The 17,730-nt window shown below is 50.2% G+C and overlaps 1 protein-coding gene across 1 annotated transcript in view; it reads right to left on the bottom strand.

The window, feature by feature from the left end:
• Positions 1-11,022: 11,022 nt before the first annotated feature.
• The window catches only part of RAP1A (RAP1A, member of RAS oncogene family), a 33,480-nt gene continuing 26,772 nt past the window's right edge, over positions 11,023-17,730 (bottom strand). The window contains exons 7-9 of the mRNA XM_050326727.1: positions 16,788-16,931; positions 14,132-14,247; positions 11,023-12,817 (exon numbers count right to left, since the gene is read on the bottom strand). Of these exons, the coding sequence (XP_050182684.1) occupies positions 14,161-14,247; positions 16,788-16,931 (231 nt within the window). The 3' untranslated portion in view covers positions 11,023-12,817; positions 14,132-14,160. The remainder of the gene's footprint in view (positions 12,818-14,131; positions 14,248-16,787; positions 16,932-17,730) is intronic.

Here is a 17,730-nt window from a genome sequence, read left to right as displayed (position 1 = left end):
TCACAAATGGGCCTGTAATTAAAAAGCCTTTATTTTCAAAACCATTTCGCAGCTTACACTCCTGACAGGGAGATGGGGGCTCCTCGGGCACTGCTGGGCGAGAGGGAAGGACAGCACGGGCTCATTGCCCCACGGAGGGGTTTCCTTTGCTGCTGGCACGGGGGGTGTGTGCTGGTTCTGTAGTGACAGGATGGGGGGCAGTGGCTTTAAACTGGAAGAGAGTGGGTTTAGATTGGATTTTTGGGAAGAAATCCTTCCCCCTGTGAGGTCCTGGCACAGGTTGCCTGGAGAAGCTGTGGCTGCCCCATCCCTGGGAGTGCCAAGGACAGGCTGGACGGGGTTTGGAGCAACCTGGGCTAGTGGGAGGTGTCCCTGCTCGTGGTAGGGGGTGGGACTGGATGAGCTTTAAGGTCCCTTCCCGCCCAAACCATTCTGGGATTTTCCTGCTGAAACCAGGGGGGTCTCCTGTGCCCTGCAAACCTGCACTGCTGCTGAGGCCTCCCAGTGCTCCTGTCCCAAACGATGCTCAGCTCTGGCCCCGTTAATCATCCGTGCTGATGTGCCCAACTGACCTGAAAGGCTTTCTGACCGTGGACTCAGCAAACACAACAATTTCCCCTCCATTCCCCTCGTGCTGAATCCAGCAGGAAAGAAACCAATCACTGCATCCTGGCCGGACTGAGATCCACTTTAATTGAAGTCCAGCACTGGTTTATTCCCTCCAGGACATTCCCCATCACCTTCCTGGTATTATTAAACAGCAAGAGAAGCTCTTCCACTTCTTTAAAGCAGCGTTTGTGCAGCACATCCCCGCAGAGGAGGCTGTGTTTTATTTCTCTTCCCTTTTGTTCAAGTTCATTTGTATCCACGTGGCATTGCTAATCAGGGAATGGTACCCCTTCCAGCTGGCAGGCAATCTCCTGTGCTGGTGTTGGAGCATAAATAAAAATGAGTTGACTGCAACAATTTGCCTCAGCGAGGCTGAGCTGTGGCAGCTTTTGGGGGAGCCCCATCACCCCCTCAGCTCAGCAATGCATGGCTGGACAGGGCTGATGTCCCCAACCTCCTCACTGGCCCTTCTGCAACTGGAGGGGTTGTTCCTGGCTGGGACCAGCGACTCCTCCTCATTTTGGGAGCATTTCCTGCAAGAACGGTACCGAGCAAAGCCTCTGAGCTGGCTCAGATTTCCTGTCTTTGGCTGAACAGGAAGGTGAAAGGGGGGAAAATCAATATTCCAGAAAGAAGAAATGCCTGATCCCAGTCAGTCCTCACCTTGGGCAGGCTGGAGGTTAATTCAGAGGAGCATCCCTGGCACAGAGGAGGAGCAGAGAGCTGGTGGCACAGAGGTGCCTGTCCCAGCTTTCCCACACGGACCCTGTGCTGCTCCAGCACCTCCATGGGGGCTCCCACTGCCCAGGCAAACGGGGGGGGGTAGATCCTTTCCCTCATTAACAGCCCACGCAGCAATCCAGGCTGGACCTTCCCAGAGGGCTCTGGAGCATTCCTGGCAGTGGCTGGAGCTGGAGATGTGACATTTCAGGCCCGGAGATAATGAACGTGACGTCCTGTCAGGGTTAATTAGTCCCTTTGCTCTGCCTCCACAGCCACAAGCCTGGCCAGGGCTGGCAGGGACAGGGGCACTGTCACCTCTGAAGGCTCCACGGGCAGAGGAGGAGACTCTGGGACTGAGATGAGCAGTTGCCTGATGGAGCAGTTGATTTGTTCTTAAATGGATGCGCTGAGAGCAACCAACAACCTCCCTTTGCATGATTGGGATAACTGGAGGGTCACTCCAGGTCCCCACATTATATTTTCTGTACTCTCTGTATTCTCTGTGTCTTCTGGGACTGAAAGAGTCCCCTCAGAGGACAGGCTGGGTGTTTTCAGAGAGCAGGAATGTGGCAGGGAATATTGTTCAACTCTGGCCCAGACCGAGGGCATTGCAGCACCAGTTCCCTCCAAAGGGCAGCATGAAATGGGGTCCCAGTTTAACTGGGTGGCAGAGGCTGTGCCAGGCTATGGGGTAACGCGAGGAACAAACTCTCCAGGCACACCCATGTGTCCAGTGGCTCTGCTCCCAGCAGGAAAAGTGTCCTGGGGACTTGGGGGGCTGGTCTGTGCCTCTCTCCTGCTCTGCCAAGAGAGCTGCAGCTCTCCAGAACTACCTGCTCAGACTTTTTCCCCCCTCCTCCTCCTCTGTTCTTCCTGTTCCAGACCAATTACTGGGAGTTTTGCACCCAAAGGCAGCCAGCCAGGCGTTTATGCTGCAGCTGCCTGATCTGCATGCGCTCATGCTAATGGTGTGGAAACCCATTCAGGGGAGGCTTTGTGCTGAGTTTCCTGTGCCCTGAATTGAGCTCTGCTTGGGGGGGAGGAAAAAAAAAAAAAAAAAAAAAAGGAGAGACCAGATCCTCTGGATCTGAAATAATTCAAGAAGGGGACTTGCTGTTTTTACTGCTTGCCTGATTTTTAAACCTGTCGCTGATGACAGTGATGCTGCCAGCAAGAGGATCTGAGCTTTTCACAGAATTTATGTGTTATTTGCCTTTTTAAGGTGAAGAACTTATATATTCCTAAGAGGAATTCGTATTTTTTCACAAGAGAAACATTCTATTTGCAGCTACAAGCAGAGCATTGGGCAATTCACTGGAGATAAGAGGCACTGCCAGGAAAGTCGAGCAAAAGTCCTCCTTCCTCAGAGGTTTTATGGCACCTCTAAATCACTCAGAGATGGACAGGATAAGACACCCTGCCCAGAAAACAGCAAACCCTGTGGTTTCTTCCCGACACCCAGAGGGCAATTCCTCCTCCTCCTCCCTCCTCTTCCTCTGCTTAGGAACAGGGGTGCAGTGCCAGCACTGGATCACCTCCAGGAGCCCAACCCCGGGGGCAGCACAGCGGGGTGACAGCGTGGCAGCATCCCACCAGAACCATCCCACCTGGGAGGAGCTCCAGGCTCCGTGTGGGTGTGCTCCTGCCTTTTTTGTGTGTGTGTGTGTTTAAATCCCTGCTAGAACAACCTGTCACCCCTGCAGCACGTCAAAGGTGGGTTTCCCCCTATCCCTACCCGAGGGGATTATGTTCCCCAGCAGTGGCTCAGGTCCTTTGCCATAATATGATTTCAAGTGTAATTAGATGTGGCACATCTCTGCAACAGTTCACTACCTTGGGAAGATCACAACCAAGCTTAAAATCCAGCAGGATGCAGGGACTCGCATCTCTCTGTGCGTCGCAGCTGGAAAAAAATAAGCGCCAAGTTAAGGACCTTTCAGGGCTTCCTTTGGGAGACAGCAAAGTCCTGAACACGATACTATAAATTAATTATTTAGATTCCAGCCCTGCAATGAGAGCCATCTGGCCAGATGCCTTTACCCTCACCAGAGCCCCCTCGGAGCTGACAGCATCCCGTGCTGAAGGATTGAGATACCCACGTGTGTCTCAGTGGGACTTGAGGCTTCTCCCTGCCCTGCAACCAGCAGGAATGGAACAAAAATGACTCTTAGCACTTGGCTTCCTCAGCCAGTTAGTTTCCTCGGGAATTAAGGCAACACATCAAACCTTTGTGCCTTGCTAAACACACCCGGGGTGTTCATGGAGAGCTGGAGTTTGGCTGCCCCAGCCTGAGCTCCTGCTGCTGCTCATCCCTTCCATCCCCACAGCCCAGTTTAGGCCATGGAAAAACGCCCAGGCTGGGATTCTGCCCCTGGGACAGGGACCTGGGGGTGGAAGGCTCAGACAATTCATTATGCACATCAAGATAATTCCCATTTCCACTCCGTGGGGCCTCGGTTTCCAGCTCAGTTGCAGGAGCTGCACGAGCCGTGTCTGCCTCTGCCACAGAGTGGGCTTAAAGGCAGTTCTGTGCTCTCAGAGCTTCAGATGTTTGTAGCCCTCAGGTTGCAGCACAACACAGGTCTGGAGACTGGGGATGGAAGGAAAATCCTGGTCTGAAGGAAGCACTGAAGGAAGCAGCGCTGGGAGGAGTGGAGGGCACAGAGGGGCACGACCCCGAGGAGCCCTCCCTGCCCTTCCCGGGCAAGACACAAGAGGGAAAGAGTTAAAAGCTGTCTCCAGGCAGGAGAACAAAAACGCTATTGCACTCATCTCTGCTCGCTGTGCTCATCTAATTACCTTATTTAACAGGATACCCTCTCATTGATTTTAATTACTCACATAATTTGGGAGGTAATTCACAGCACATCCCTGCAGGGTGCAGGAGGCTGAGCCGGGAACAATGTGCTACATGAAAGGAGGGGATGGGGAGGATGAGCCCAGACAGGGGGTCTGGGCTGTGGGGTTGTGTCCCCTGGGGAAGGTTTCTCCCCCAGCACCGGAGCCACCAGGGAGCCAGGGTCATGCTCCAGAAAATCCTTCCACGCGTGGGTTTGGCCCCACATCCCTTCCTGCCCCTTCAGCCCCGCTTGTCCAGTGGGGTTTTCCAGGACTCCTCCCTTGCCCAATGGGATTTCCAGGGTTCCTCGTGGCCCTGGCTCCCAGCTGCCGATTCAAGAAGGTCCTTGTCTCCTGCCATCCCCTTCCCTCTGAGCGGAGCAGCTGCAGATTAATTGGCCCTTTGATATCAGTGGGTCCCTGCCAGGGACGATTCGCTCCTGTCACACTGATGGGGGGGGACACTCATCCCTTCCAGTGCCCCCAAAACCCCCCTCGTTGCCCCTCCCAGAGCAACAAACCACTCCTGATCCCCCAGAACCACTAATCAAACAGTCCCCAGCGTTGGTGACTATTAAAAGTGCTTTTAAACCACAGCCCTGCAATTTTAACTTTATTTTGTGGGACACACAGTTTAGCAAAATCGGGTTGTGCACCCCCTGCACACACTTGTTTGGTTTCCTCGCTGCCTTTTGTAAGTTGCCCACTTAATTAGGATGCAAACAATCCCAGAGGAATGTTTAATTAATATTATAAAGCAACAATGGGATGATTAAGCAAGTCTGGGCAGCTGCTATTTATACACAGGACATGTGGCACTTGTTGGGGGCGAGCGTGTCAGGGAAGAAAAAAAAAAAATCATTCCACGGACCTCTCTGTGCAATTTTATTGCTTGTTTTAATTGTCTGGTTCAGGCCTTTTCTCCTCTTTGTGTTCGCTCAGGCAGAGCGAGGGAACCAGAGATTTAACTGAGTCTCTTGTTCAGCTTAATTACAGAGTGAAGGCTTTCACTGAGGAGCCTCCCCTGCCACCCCTTCTCCTCTGCCCCGGCCACGAGCTCTCCAGAAACAGCCCAGCGGAAGCTTCAGGCAGTGGATGCCCTAAAACTGGGCCAGGAATAGCATCTGGGAGGCCCCTTCAAGCAGAAAAACCTCCCAGAGGACACAGAGGCAGGCTGGCAGAGCTGGAGGGGCTTTGCCAGGAGCAGCAGCACCAGCTCAGCTGCCCCGAGCAAGGGGATGGGTGGGATGGGGTCATTGTGGCCAGGGGGATGTGAGGCAGCAGTGGGGTGTCCAGAGCAGGCAGTGGGACCATCTCCCACCCCTTGGAATCACTGAATAGTTTGGGTTAGGAAGGGGTTTTCGAGATCATCTCATTCCACCCTTCCACTAGGATTGAATGTGGTCTTCAAATGGCTTAATAATGATGCCCTGATTGCCCAGTGGCTTCGTGGCATTGGGTTTTAGGGCATTTCCCATTTGGAAAATATTCCTCCTTTGCTTCTCAGAAGCCTGTGCACAACCTGAAGTAATTGTATTTGCCTTGGGTTGAACTCTTTTGGCAGCGTCTAAAAATAAACATTTGATTTCTTGTCCTTCCCATAGAGCTGCCTCTGCTGAGAGCAGCAACCAAACTGATAAAAAATTAAAGCAAGTGGGAAATCCAACAGAAGGGAAGTGAGATGGCAACAGCACAGCCCGGAGCCTGTCAGGACTGCACAACTCACATCAGACAGCAGCAAATAAATTCACATCTTCCAGGGGAAGACACACAGGGATGTGTTTTCTTCCAGGGGTGGGAACAAGGGTGGTCCTGAGCTCCAGTTCCACGTGCTGGATGTTGTCCCTCCCTCACTGCACCTTGTCCTGGCCCTGGCACCCCAAACCTCAGCGTGGATGAGGGAGAAGAAGCAGAATCCCAACACAGCAACCCAGCCCTGTGGCCAAGCACCCTGAGCTGCAGGACACCAGCACAGCCCCCAGGGAACTCCCTCCCTGGCCTTTCCCCCCAAAAAATCTACTTCTAGCAGCTCGAGGAGCTCAGTCCCACCAGAGGCAGGCGGCAGAGGAGACACCAAGGAGCCTTTTCCCTCCTTCCCAAGGGCAGCTTTGGCTCTGACTCATCCCTACGTGTCTCATTCACCACCTCACACTTATTCAATTATTACTTCAGTCCTGGCCCCGCTCTGGGAAGCTTATCTCACACCAAATCCTTCTCAGTCAAGCCCCAAACACTGATTGTTTCAGAAGGAAAGGGCCAAAAGCTGCCTGTTGGCTGCTAATCAGCCCCTGCATCGTGCGTTGAATGGATGGGAACACCCTGAGCTCAGCAGGGCAGCAAATCCAGGCCCTGTTCCTGCAGAAGCCGGTGGGAAATGTGCACCCAGCTGTGACACAGTTAGAAAGCCATTTTTAACACAGCAAAATAGCAGCCTGGCTCGGGCACACAGAGCAAGTACCAAGGAGGAGAGACATTTCCTCACTTCCTCCTTTAGCCTGAGCCCATCTGGCCTGAAATCTTGGGCAGGGAGGCAGAAGAGCTCTGAGGTTTCACTGGCAACGAGGAAACCCTTTAAACAACTCCTAACAAACAGCACATTGAGAGTCTCTTGGAGAAAAACTTCCTTTGGGGTAGTTTTCATGGGAGAGAGGGCACTGAGTTAACCCTTTAAGTCCCAAACTATACCAAGATTACACTTTCACCACGGTTTCTCTTAAAGCTGAGGTCCCTCTTTCTGTGCATTTATCCTCCCTGTGCACCAGGGATTTTCATGTCAGAACCAAAATCAATACATTCAGATGAGAAAACTTCCCTCCAAGGGCAGCAAAAGGTGTGTTACCCTTGGCTCAAACAGAGCCTGACAGGACAAATAAGTGTCTCCCTGTGCTGGAGCCCTGCAGAAAATGGATGCTTTCCTTGTTTCCATTAAAACCCACATACATTTCCAGAGGGATTTCAGAAAACAAGAGGCTTTTGTTTGCATTTGAGGTTTCTGCTGCCAGATTTCTGCTGCTTCTGCACTGAACCACATCGAGAGTGGACCGAGGTGCACGTTACAGGAGAGAGAAACCCTCAGGTAGGGGGAAGTGTTGGCTTTGTCACAGAATCGCTGAGGTTGGAAAAGAGCTCCAAGACCACCAAGTCCAACCGTTCCCCCAGCACTGCCAGGCCCACCACTGACCCCTGTGCCCACGTGCCACACCCACACGGCTTTTGAGCCCTTCCAGGGAAGTGTTACAGGGAGAAGCATCCAGAAAGAAGCACCCAGAAAGATGCTGTGTCTTTGCTGGAACACACTGATGGTGCTGCAGGTTGATTGTCCACATCCAGCCCTTGCCCTTTGCTCTGTTGTGCCTTTCCTTGTTCCTGCAGATTAGCTGTGACTGGAGCCTGAGCCGGCCGGGATCGGGTCTCCCTCATTTCAAACATCATTTATCATAAAGGATTATCCCCCGGGGGCTCCCGTGCCGTCATATTTAATAACGCAAACGGCTCCAAATCAAATGAGTTCTCCTGTGAATTTAAGCCAAACCGACACAGCAGCTTGACACTGCTTATTTCCAAAGCTAAAGGAAAAATGGGAGTAGGATGCTGGATGTCTGCAGCCCTCAAAATGTTGTATCCACAGTTCGACCACGGGGAGGGTGAGTGGAGGTGGAAGGGAGCTGAAGTCAGTTTATCCAGTGATTTGTAACCACCTGGGTAGGAAAGGGCAGCAGAGCTCCAACACTGCTTCCTTTCACTCAGCCCCACCATCCCTCACTCCAAAGGGGTGCAAGAAATTTGATTTATATGTAAAACACCTGCAGGGGTGGGGGAAAAGGCAGGATTATGGTAAACTTCCATGGTGCAGAGGAGCTGGGCTGGCGGTGCCTGCTGCTCTCCACTGGGGTTGCTCTGAAGGAGAGCCAGGGGTTTCTCAGGTTTCTTGGATGAAAAACAGCCCTCCATGGAAATGAATCCCGGGAGCCTCCGGCAGCGTCCTGCGAGCAAAGGTGGTCCCGTGCAGGACACAGGGGTGGTCACCCAGTGTTGGGGGTGAGGGGCTGCCCAGCCCTGCCCCTGCCAGCTCCACAAAGCTCCAAGTGTGCTCACAGCCCACGGGGAGCCACTCCCAGCCCCGTGAATTCGTCCTTTGTTCCTGGATTTTTGGGCTGTGGAAGGAGGAGCAGCTGCCACCGCTGCACACCCTGCGCTGCCACCCCCATCCCACGTGGGCACCGGGCATCGTCCCTCAGCATCCTCCCCGGCAGCACAAGGGGCTCCTTGTGCACCCCCAGCCCTGCCAGGAAACGGGGGGCTGGCTCCTGGGCTGGCTCTTGGCCTGGAACGTCGGTGCCACCCAAGGAAAATGCCGGGGATGTTTGAACTCCGGGGCCAGCCTGGGGGAAAACAGGCTCGTCTGAGCAATCCCTGTGTCCCCAAAGGCCGTGGGGCAAAAGGGCATCTCCAACTCCAGCAGGGGCTGCACTTCCAGCTCCACCACGGACTTGTCCAAAATCTCTGCCAAATGATTTCGTCTTCCTCTGGTGCTGCTCCCTCTGAAGTGCATCCCGCTGGAGATGAGGGACAGAGGATCCAGGACAGCGTGGATAACAGGGTGCCACTCACTGCTCTGGCCTCTGACACGAGCAATGAGCTGAGTTTACTTCTGAGCAACTTCCCCCTGCAAAGTGAGGGAGAAAAGGCTTGTTTCGGTCCCAGGATAACACAGACACTGTTTCCCAGCCCTGGGATTAGTAACTGAGCTGAAGAGCCCTGCCAAGGAGCAGCTCTGTGCCAGGGCTGCCCTGAGCTTGCAGCAGGGCTGATTAGCCCTGGCTTGGGGATGCTGAGCAAAGAGTCCCCCACTCCACAGGCACTCACTGCCCATCCCCAGCTCCCAGCACAGGCAGGACCTTCCTGCGTGGCTCAGGAGGAGCAGGAACCCCCCCAAGGCACAGGCAGGAGCAGTCCCTGCTCACAGCAGCCACCCTCCTGCAAGGGAAACTGGTTTTCCAGGTGAGGGGTGGGTGGAACCAGCACAAAACCCCACACAATACCTTGGCTGCTGGAGGCCTTCACTGGAAACAAACCAAGTTAAAGACCCAGGAGAGGCCCCAGGCACTGTTTTCACTGCTGGGCATGTTCTTTTTTTGTTCCTGAGGCTGCTGGGGATCCTCCAGGGCAGCTCCTCTCCCTCTTCCGGCACAGGGTTTGTCTCCCAAATTCGGGGCTTTTCTTTCCAAGGGGAAAGACAAGGCTGTGGCTGGAAGCCAGAGCACTGACCAGCTGCTGCAGGGAAACCAGTGCCAGATCCCAGCCCCAAGCCAGGAGGATGGGAAGGACGTTTAGCCCCAGCCAGGGCAGCCAGCACGTGCCAGCAATTCACCAAACAGCACCTGGGCCTCTGGAAAATCCGATTTCGCTTCCTCAGTGCCTAGTCCTGGCAAAATAAATGAAACATTCATTAGTTTGGGTGATCTTGCAAAAGGTTAATGCTGAATTTAACGTGAATTAAGTCTCTCGTTAAGTGGCTGCTGGATGTGAGACCTCCCACATCAGCCCACTGGATTTGAACAACCTGGGAAAGGTGTCCATGGCAGGGCTTGGAATGAGATGAGCTTTAAGGTCCTTTCCAACCCAAAATAGCCCACGATCCTCTGAAACCACAGGAGCACCAGCATCTCCACACTCTCTAAAAACGACATACTTCCTTCTTTTGCTCGTGCATTTGGGTCAAAACCCAAATTACATCTTCCCAGCGAGGCAGGGCGTGTGGCACTGGGCTGTTACCGCCTGATCCAACCCACACCGGGTGGGAAAACATGACTGAAAACGACCTTTAAAGGTAACACAAAACAAAGTAAATGCAGGCAGAGAAGTCTGAGAACAGCGTTATTTGTACAGAGGGCAGGGAATCACTTCGGTGGAATCTGTGCACGCTCCAGCAGCTCAAAGAGGGGCCGGATGGCTCTGGGGCTTCAGAGGAATCTTAAATGTGCTCCTTTGCTCGGCTGGATGGGCAAAGGCAGCAGCGTGTGACTCCTCCCGGCAGGTTTTCCTTTCACCCTTTCTTTAGGACATTCTTCAGAGAAGTCATTCTTAACCCGGTGAAACATTAACCACCCAGTGCTCCGGGACATTTCTGTTTGACACGAAAACTCCGCAGCGGCTCCACAGGGGCAGAATTGGGGCTATTGTGCTAAAATCCATTAGAGATTATTATGGTTTTTTTAATCCAGTGAGAAAACGCGTTGTGGGAGGCAGAGGGGAGCACACCGAGGGTCCCGGAGCTGGGCGAGTGATGGGAAACGGGGCTTCACCCTGCAAATAACCTGAAACTCCCGTGCAATGCCAGTCGGAGCCTCCACCAGCCCTGAGCTTCTCCGACACCACCATCTAGTGGCAAAGCCAAGAGGCTCGGGAAGCGTTCCCACCCCTTCCTCCATCCCTTACACCCCATTTACTGCTCATTTTGCACCCCAGGGAGGCAAAGCCTGCCGTTCCTGCCTCTCCTGGGAAGCCACCATGGACTGCAGACCCCTCCAGGTTTCGCAGGTGATGGAGTAGAAACATCTCCCCACCACGGGGACCCTCGGACACCAACACCGGGATCGGGTCCTGAGCACTCCAGGAAGATCCCAGGGCAGGGGAAAAAAATGCTACTGGAGAGGCTGGGCTTGCCCCTTCACCAGCCTGACCAGTTAAATGGAGCTTCACAGTCTTGAAACGAGGCTTTGCATTTAAGAAATGAGGTTTCACGTTAACGAGATCATTCTGCTGACCTTCCCTACATCTTAAAAAAAAAAAAAAAAATTAAGGTTAAATTTCTGGGTTTTTATAGAAGAGACACATCTAGCAATCGGCACGTTCGTTAAAATTACTTTATTACTAAAATATTTTTACATTTAGTAAAGATAACCAACCTGCAAACACCATGCTTCTGCTCCTCCTGAAAAAGGAAGCGCAGAGGAAGGTTGAAGGCAACCAGCTAAAGTAACTACGTTTGTCCTAGTAGCTTGTGAGTAGGCAGATGTTTTCACATTATCCAGATGTTCTCATCCAGTCTTGTTGTTTGGGCTGCTTTTAGAAACTGTGGGATCTCTGTATGGTTCAACAGCTGCATCAGGAGCACAGTTTTAGAAAAAAACCTATTTATAGAAATTTCTCCCCCCACCCCTTCCCCCCGGTTTCCAATAAAACTCTACAGCGGGTCCAGGAACGACTGTTACACTTTGATTTCCCGTTTAAACCACCAGGACAAGGCCTGTCCCGAGTTTTCTCCACTGGGAAGACACATTCCTCTTCTCACTTAGAAGCGAAGCAGGAGCAAGTCCTCCAGCCCTGCGGGAATTCCGGCAGGGTGGGATTTGGGTCCCACAGGCGGCTCTTTGACTTGCACACAGACAGGAGGATGGAGCGCCCACTGCTCTCTTCATACCCTTGCTCTTTGAAGCTTTATGAAACCAACAGGTATTTAAAAATAAAATAAAATAAAAAATACAAGAAACAAACCCAAAATGAAATAAAAAAACCCCGTCCTTTTAACTGATCAGGGACCATCAGCCAAAACAGGGATGTCCCCAAACAAAGATCACGGTCAAAGTGAGGCCTTGGTACAGCATGGAATTTGTACATACCAAAATAACTGTACAGAGGAAATATCTCCAGCAGAAATACAATCTTTAAACAAGCCAAAAGAATACACAGAGTTAATTCCAAGTTGCCTGCTGTACTTTTTGTACACGTCCAACCCAGAGGGTGAGTGGAGACGTCGTGAGGACACGGTCCTTGGTCTACCAGGATGGGACAGGAACTCACAAAACATGGATTAAAAAAAAAACCAACCCAAAAGTCTGGAAACCGTAACAAAAACACAGAAACAAAAATGAAAATGTACTAAAATTTAATCATTCATAAAAGCTGTAATTTAATCTGTGACAGGAAAACACAAGAAGCAATATTAGAGTTGGTTTAGTATATTATATATTTTTGCTTTTAAAGCCATAGAAATCAGTTATCCCAGGTTTTGTTTTTTTTTTTTCCTATAAAAGACCCATTTTTTTCCAAAGCATTATGCACAAACATTTTTAATTAGAATATAATGGCAGAATGAAAATAATGATATTCCGTAACCTTTAAATATAAAATGAAGTCAATGACTCAAAAAGTTATTTGTTGTGGTGAGTTCAAAGGGAGACTTCGCATAATATATATATCTATAGTTATAGATATAAAATATAACAGTGGAACATTTTTAGTGCTTGATGGGGAGAAATGATAAAATGGTCAATATGAAATTTTAATTATAGTAGCAATCTCTAACATTTGAAATGCATCCATGCTCCTTGGGATAATCATACACTAGAGTCAATTATATTTATTCTCACATCTGTTAATTGCTATTGCAAAGGAGGAGGAATATTGGCTTAAATTTCCAAGAGATATACACAGAGCAATTGCCTTTTTTTTTTGTTTGTTTTGTTGTGGTTTTTTTTTCCAGGGACTGTGTGTGCAAACCATTTTTAAGATCTAAACTCTTCTCGTAGTACATAAAAAAAAAACCAGGAGAAGCTTCTTCCGATATGTCATTAATTTCCATAAGGTTTTGAAGTCGGGAATGCTGGCACTTTCCATTTAGGCAACAGTTCTTCATTCCTGCAATCTGGAGAAAGAAATTAAAAATAATAAAAAAAAAATTAAAAAAATATAAAAGGTGGTGAAGGGATATTTTTTATTTTACTGATGAGATGAATGATCTCAAAGGCCTGGAAGTTTCCTGCACCCAGGCTGGTCAAACACACAAGAACTTCAGCAGAAGAGCTTGTTTTTCCCAGAACTGGGGTTTGTTCAAAGAGACTTTGGAAAGTGCCACTCTAAGAAAGATATTCTTGTTTTATCAGGGCCACAAAGCAGTGACAGACAACTGCCACCCATCTGTCACTGCTGTGATACCGATGGCTTCTAAAAAGGAGGAAAAGGGACTTTTTAGATGGGGACGGGATGAGTTCAAAACCAGTGAAGCCCATCAGCAGCCAGGTTAACTGCACAGCTCCACTTCTGCTACTCAGTCACACCCAGGCTGCCCAAATGACCACCTACAGCATGGACTTCAGAGGAATTCATCCCTGAAACCCTTCTAAGACCACAAGTTTGTCTTAAATGCTGTAGGACAAGGGCAGTCGAGCAGCTTTGCCAGCTCACTGTGCCTTCTGATCAACTACAGGACAGAGCACAGAGGTTCTGGTGGGTCACAGAACCCTCCTGAGGCGACAGCCTGTGCAGCCCATGGTGACAAGGACACGTGGCAGAGATGGGCCATCCCCCAGCTCCCTGCTCTGCCTCCAAACAGGGATATTTCTGTCCAAAACCTGGAGCTACAGAGCTGCTGTTTCCTTTCAGGAGCACGACAGAACAGCTGTAAGCACACAGAGTTCCCTGCCAAGATACACAGGAAGATTATTTATAGCTCTGTCCAACCTTGGGGTGTTTTTTTGGGTGGTTTTTTTCGTGTTTGGCGTGGGTTTTTTGTTTTGTTTTGTTTTTTTGGTGGGCAGCTTTTTATTTCTGTGCCACTGAAACCCATGTCCCACCCAACCCGATTTTAATTGTCCCCAAAGCACCCAGGACTGAGACAGTAACAGAAGTTACACAGATGCTACCAAATGCCATCAGAGGATGAAAAGGAAGCAAAACTGAGCCATGGGGGGCTCAGAGCTCCGTGTCACAACCCAGAGGGAGAACCTGCAGGAGTCAAAAGGAAGCTCCTGCTCTGTCACACTCATCAACCCAAGCAAAAAGGGAAAGGGAGAGAAGCAGTTATTTCTCTGCCAGGTCAGTCAGTACAACTGATTTTTTTTAATTCCCTATGTGGGAGCAGAAGGAAGGAAGAGGGGCAAAGGGAAGGGGAGAGAATCCTTTCTGTTAGGAGCAGCTCACAAATCACCAGAGCCACAGGTAGAATTCAGAGCCCTCTTACCTGGCTCAGAGCTGCTGCATGCTGGGAGTCTAAAGCAGCAGACATGATTTCTTTTTAGGCTTCTTCTTTTCCACTGGTGTTTTTCTATTTATTTGTCTGACCAGGTCATAAAAGATCTGAAAAACAAAAAAACACCAAGCTGAAAAACCCAAGTGATGAAACACAAAAGTGTCACAACTGAGGCAGGCTGGGGAGCTGACACTCTTTCCTGGTGGCTGCAGTTGCATAAATTCAATTCAAGTGTCTTGAATTTACTAAGACATGTTTCTGCTTTATGGAAGAAGAGACACAGAGCTCACACCAGTGTGCAGAACATAAGGGAGCTGTAAATTCAGTTTATCATGAGCAAAGGCTTCAGAAGAGAGTGGCAATGAAATGGCAACAACTGCCCTGCTTTGGGAAAGTGGGAGAAAACTGGGGAGTAACAAAAGGGTTTTTAAGACTGGCATAAAATCCTTAAGGATCATCTTCTCACTGGCTCCCTCGGGCTGGGGGGGTGTCTGCAGGGCACTGCTCCACCAGCAGCAGTGCATTCCCACTGCAGGGAAAGGGCAGGCAGCCCTTTTCCTTGGCTTTCCCCCTCAAAACATCTGCCCTGAACTCCGACATTTCCAGAAGGGGAAGATTACAGGGCCCTCTTTCAGCTGCAGAGACGAGTTTCTTGTGAAGGCTGTTGCTGTGAGTTGTTTTCCCAGCAATACTCAACCCATTTATAGCAAAAATGAGCTTTGCAAAAATGCTTGGAGCTGGGTCACAGCACTGAGGAGAAATATTTCAACCTTCAGAAGGCTCCACCCTTGTCCTTGTTTACTTTTTTCCCTTCCTGGAGTGGCTGAAAGCTCACAAATTCTTGTTGATTCCAAGGAAATTCAGAAGACAAAGAAACAGTTTATAGCACAATGTAACAACTGGAAATTTAGGATTTTCCTCTGCAATAAATTAGATTATCTAAGTGCTAGTACTGACTGTGAGTACAGGAGTCTGCAACAAGGTTTCAGGAATGCCACCATCCCTAAAAATGTCAGTGTGGTGCAAGAACATCTCAGAGGTCACCAGAAGGACACTTGATGTGCTGCTACTGAGACTCTCTCTGGATTAAAAACTTATTGTCTGGATGAAAGGTTTGATTCACATTCAGCAAACACTCACAGAAATTTAGCACCCTTTACCCAGATTTTAACAGAGTCAGAAAGTCCAAAAGTAGCAAGAAAGCAAAAACAAACCCCCAAATAATGCCAACACTCCCTCAGCCCACAAGCCAGCAGGGCAAACAACCAGAGCACCGAGCTGCTTCATTCACACTGTTTACCCTCTTTTGATTTCCTCAGCTTTTACACTTTTCACAACCAGACAATGTTAAACTGGCAGTGATCCAGAAAAATTAAGATCACAATGAAACCAGAAACTGATCTTCCAGACAGTCGTTTTCTTCTCTGTGATCTGAACCTCACTGAAGGCTGGAGGGAAACAGGGAGACAGAGCCGGGATTCCCACGTTAGGGATGTAAAGCTGGGACAGCTCAGGGCTCTGCCCACCACAGAACCCCCTTTCCCACACCGGGCTGAGGCACCTTTGGCTAAGGAGAGGTCAGTCTTACACCACCAGCTGCAGAAATCCGAACAAGCCACGCTCCGTGGGGGTGTCTGAGGGCCGAGCCGCTCGGTCCTTGGTGAACAGTCACGGTTTTACAGCAGCTCACATTTTACACACACACTCAAATAACCCCCTCCTGGCAGCAGGGTGGCTCTGCCCCGCTTCCTGGGCCGGATCAGTGCTCTCCAGCCAGGCTAATCCCAACCACAGGAGCTGCCTCACGCAGCCTGGAGCTCCCTTCCCTCCGAACCGGCTCGATGCAGAGCGGGGCTCGTCCCCTCCGGCTGCCAAACCAGCCCTGGGTCCAAGCCAAGATCCTGCTGCTCCTGCTTTATCTCCAGGCCTCCTGAACGGTCCCAGTTATCAGCTGGCACCAAGCCAGCCTCGCTGCACGGGGTCACCTTAGCTCTTGTGCCTGCAAACCTGGCCTCTGTCACAGGCAGATAATTCTGAATAAAAAAAACACTGGGGCCTGGCGAGGAGCGGAGCTCCCTCAGCACAACCCCACGGCCCCAGGCAGCGGGAAAAGGCTCTCCAGGGCAAAAGCCAAGCTCGTTTAAGCTCATTTGAAGTTGGGGAACTGCTTAGATCTGTGTTTGGGCACAGCCTTAGCGAGCTGGTGGCTCAAGAGAGATGGGGAGTCTCCTCGAGCAGCCAGACGTGGCAGGAATGCGAAATGCAAATACTCCAAAACCAGCCAGCACCACACAAGGGGACAAGTAACACAATGGGGCATAACCCACGTTCAGAATAGCAGCAGTTATCTTGAGAAAATACACTTTGCAGATAAAGTTTAGCTGAGCTAAGGGTCATCCAGCTCACTGGGCTTGCTCAGGACCCTCTGCCGTTCCCAGGAAGAAAGCTCTTACCTGGAAAGTCCCCCACCCTCAGCAGACAAAAAGGAGCAGATCTCCTTCAAACAAACAGAAAGTAGCTAAATACACTGCATGGCAAACCTTTCTCAGGCTGAGAATCCAGAATCACCCTGAATCTTCCCAATTAAGAGACATATGTGCTGGTTTAACGTCACATTCAAGTCAGGAAGGGAGCAGCTGATAGTTACCTCATTTACGTTGATTTTAGACTTTGCAGATGATTCTAGAAAGGCACAGTTACACCACTGTCTTGCTAAGTTCTGGCCCTGCTCTTTGCCAACGACTCGCTCTTCCTCCAGGTCACATTTATTGCCAACCAGAATCATGGGAACCTGCAGAGGGAAAAGGGAAGAAGGAGAGACCCGTCAAGTTCGTGCACAACGCGGGGCTGCACAACTGGCTCACAGCCTGAAGAAACAAAGCATGACAAATACACCATCAAGGATGAAAAACACTGACAGTCAGGAGTTCTGCAGAGCTGAGGGACCAGGCTGGAATTCAGGTGCCTGCTGGGACAGGGTTGAACAAAGTCCGCGCCACAGACACCCCGGTGCTGTAAATTAAACACACATGAAACCGAACCATAACGTTTCAGCACGGTTTTAAGCCAGTAAAGTTTGATTTTCTGCGACACCTTTCTAGTGCAAAACTTAATTTACTCCTGAAATGCATCTCAGAGCTTCCCTGTGGCAGCAGGATGAACTGCTGCCAACATCAGACAACTTCTGTCTGTACAACACACGTGTTTCCAGACATATATTCTATGTTTCAGCCCCTTTGACCTGTCTTGTCAAATCACACAACAATAAATGGAAACACCTTTAAAAAAACACTGCCCTGGACGTGGAATAAAAAGGAATAGTCCTGTGCAGCCAAGTATTCCCACAGCCCTGAGCACAAGCCCACCTGCCTTTCCCATCCCAATACAATCTCACCCTACTGACATGTTTTGCACACACACAGAGGATGCTCACTACAAAAGGCACAAACACTGCTTGATATTTATTAGCTTTGAATAATTAAAATGTCCAGCTCAGTTCCTGAAAGCACATCACTTCCCAAAAATAACCTCGTGCACTATCAAAACAAACACTTGATATGAGTTCAAAAGACCCATCATGCAAATACAGG

Source organism: Myiozetetes cayanensis, unplaced genomic scaffold (assembly GCF_022539395.1).
Source record: "Myiozetetes cayanensis isolate MyiCay16 unplaced genomic scaffold, myiCay2020 scf32, whole genome shotgun sequence".
Taxonomy (NCBI): Eukaryota; Metazoa; Chordata; class Aves; order Passeriformes; family Tyrannidae; genus Myiozetetes; species Myiozetetes cayanensis.
The sequence above is the reverse complement of the archived record's forward strand: the minus strand, read 5'-3'. Positions and strand labels throughout refer to the sequence as shown.